This window comes from Myotis brandtii, unplaced genomic scaffold (assembly GCF_000412655.1).
Source record: "Myotis brandtii unplaced genomic scaffold, ASM41265v1 scaffold246, whole genome shotgun sequence".
Classification (NCBI taxonomy): Eukaryota; Metazoa; Chordata; class Mammalia; order Chiroptera; family Vespertilionidae; genus Myotis; species Myotis brandtii.
This window is the reverse complement of record NW_005359310.1, coordinates 97,852-99,497: the sequence shown is the minus strand read 5'-3', so window position 1 is coordinate 99,497 and position 1,646 is coordinate 97,852. Positions and strand designations below refer to the sequence as shown.

Here is a 1,646-nt window from a genome sequence, read left to right as displayed (position 1 = left end):
TGCGTGAAGGGCCCGCCCCTCCGAGGACCAGGCTCCAGACGCCCCTCCCCCCACCCCCACCTGGACCCACGCGGGATCAGGTCCTTGAGCAACAAGTCCCCCCTCCCTCCCCACTGGGCCTCGGTTTCCCCATCTGGGCTAAGGAGGGGGCGGAACCTGCGGATCTGGGAGGCCCTTCCCGGTTCTGGACCCAGGTGGGTGCGCCCAACAGGCAGGTTGCCATGGCGACAGGCGCTCAGGGATGCCCTGGGCTGGCTTCCTGCCGGAGGCTCTGGTCACCCTGGACACCAGGGCGGGGGTGGGGGTGGGGAGCGGGGACAGAATGGCGGGAGCTGCCGCTGCGGGTGCCATCGAAGGTTCCTGAAGGAGCCAGCATCTGCGGCCGCAGGACGGGGTAGGCTCCCCTGGAAGGGCTGACCCTCAGCCTCTGTCACACCTGAGCCCTGGCCCTGACCTCACACTGAACCCAGCCCATCTCACTCTGGTCCTGACCCCAGGGTGAGCCCTGACAACCCAGGGCTGGAGGGAAAGAGAGAGGGAGGGAGGTTGTGGGGGTGTGGAGACCTGGGGAGGACTGCGGAAAAGGAGGGGGCAGCCTGGGTCCCCGGGAGCCTTCTGGTTTATGTCCTTCCTCCCTCCTCCCTCCTCCTTCCTCCCTCCTCCCTCCCCTTCCTTTTTCACATATTCTTCCTCCTTCCTCCCTCCTCCCTCCTCCCTCCTCCCTCCTCCCTCCCTTTGTTCCATTATCATGCATCTCCTGCCTCTGAGTGTGTCCCTCATCACCAGGAACACCAGGGGAGACCTGCCAGGCAGGGGTGCTGTGGGCCCTGGGCCCGCCCTCAGAACTGGGGACCCTATAGACCCAGAGCCTTGGGGGCTCTGCCGGGAGGTGCCATAATGAGCAAGGACCAGGGCAGGCTGCAGCTGAGGGTGGAGGGCCAGCCTCAGACACCCACAGGAGTCAGGCCTGGGAGATGGCACAACCATAGGAAACCAGGAAAGCCGTGGGCAGGGCACGGCTGGCCCAGGGGCCTCCTGAGGAGGCTCTCACCAGTGGGTGGCCAAGTCTGGGGGCTGGGCCACCCCATCTTCCCCAGGCTTGCTCTGGCCAGGCATTCAGGGCTCTCTGTCTGCTCTCCACTCCCTCATGCCATCTGTCGTGGGCCAGGCCAGGGAAAGACACACTGACCAGTCAGGAGCATGGGGTCACCCTTGGGATACAGGGTCAGAGAGGACTTGGCTGGGCTGGGGTTAGTGAACCTAACAGTGGCCTCTGCGCTTCGATTTCCTCATCTATGGGATGGAGAGGGCCAGACGGTCCTCACAGGACTGATGGAGGATTACATGCATGAACTGTTATGGGGTGCTGACTACTTGATAGGACAGCTCAGCCCAGGAGGGAGGGGTGTCACTTTTTCCTATAAAGTTCATCATCTTTCCATCCAAGAAGCAGGGCAACCCTGATGAAGAAATCTGAGAGGGAGCACCATCATGTGTGTCCCACGGTCCCCTGGGACGGCCTCTGCTCTCGGGGGGCTCCCCTTCTGCTCCTGAGCCACATGTGCTGTTGATCATATACCTTTCCCCAGGCTTTCTGCCCAGCACAGCATCACAGATCTCCCCCTCCACCCCAATCCACCATCGAA

At 62.9% G+C, this 1,646-nt stretch overlaps 1 protein-coding gene across 1 annotated transcript in view; it reads right to left on the bottom strand.

Annotated features, from left to right (window-relative positions):
* Window positions 1-1,116, bottom strand: part of TMIE (transmembrane inner ear) — a 9,521-nt gene extending 8,405 nt beyond the window's left edge. The window contains exon 1 of the mRNA XM_014540498.1: window positions 1,052-1,116. Coding sequence (XP_014395984.1) covers window positions 1,052-1,116 — 65 coding nt within the window. The remainder of the gene's footprint in view (window positions 1-1,051) is intronic.
* Between the last annotated feature and the right edge of the window lie 530 nt (window positions 1,117-1,646).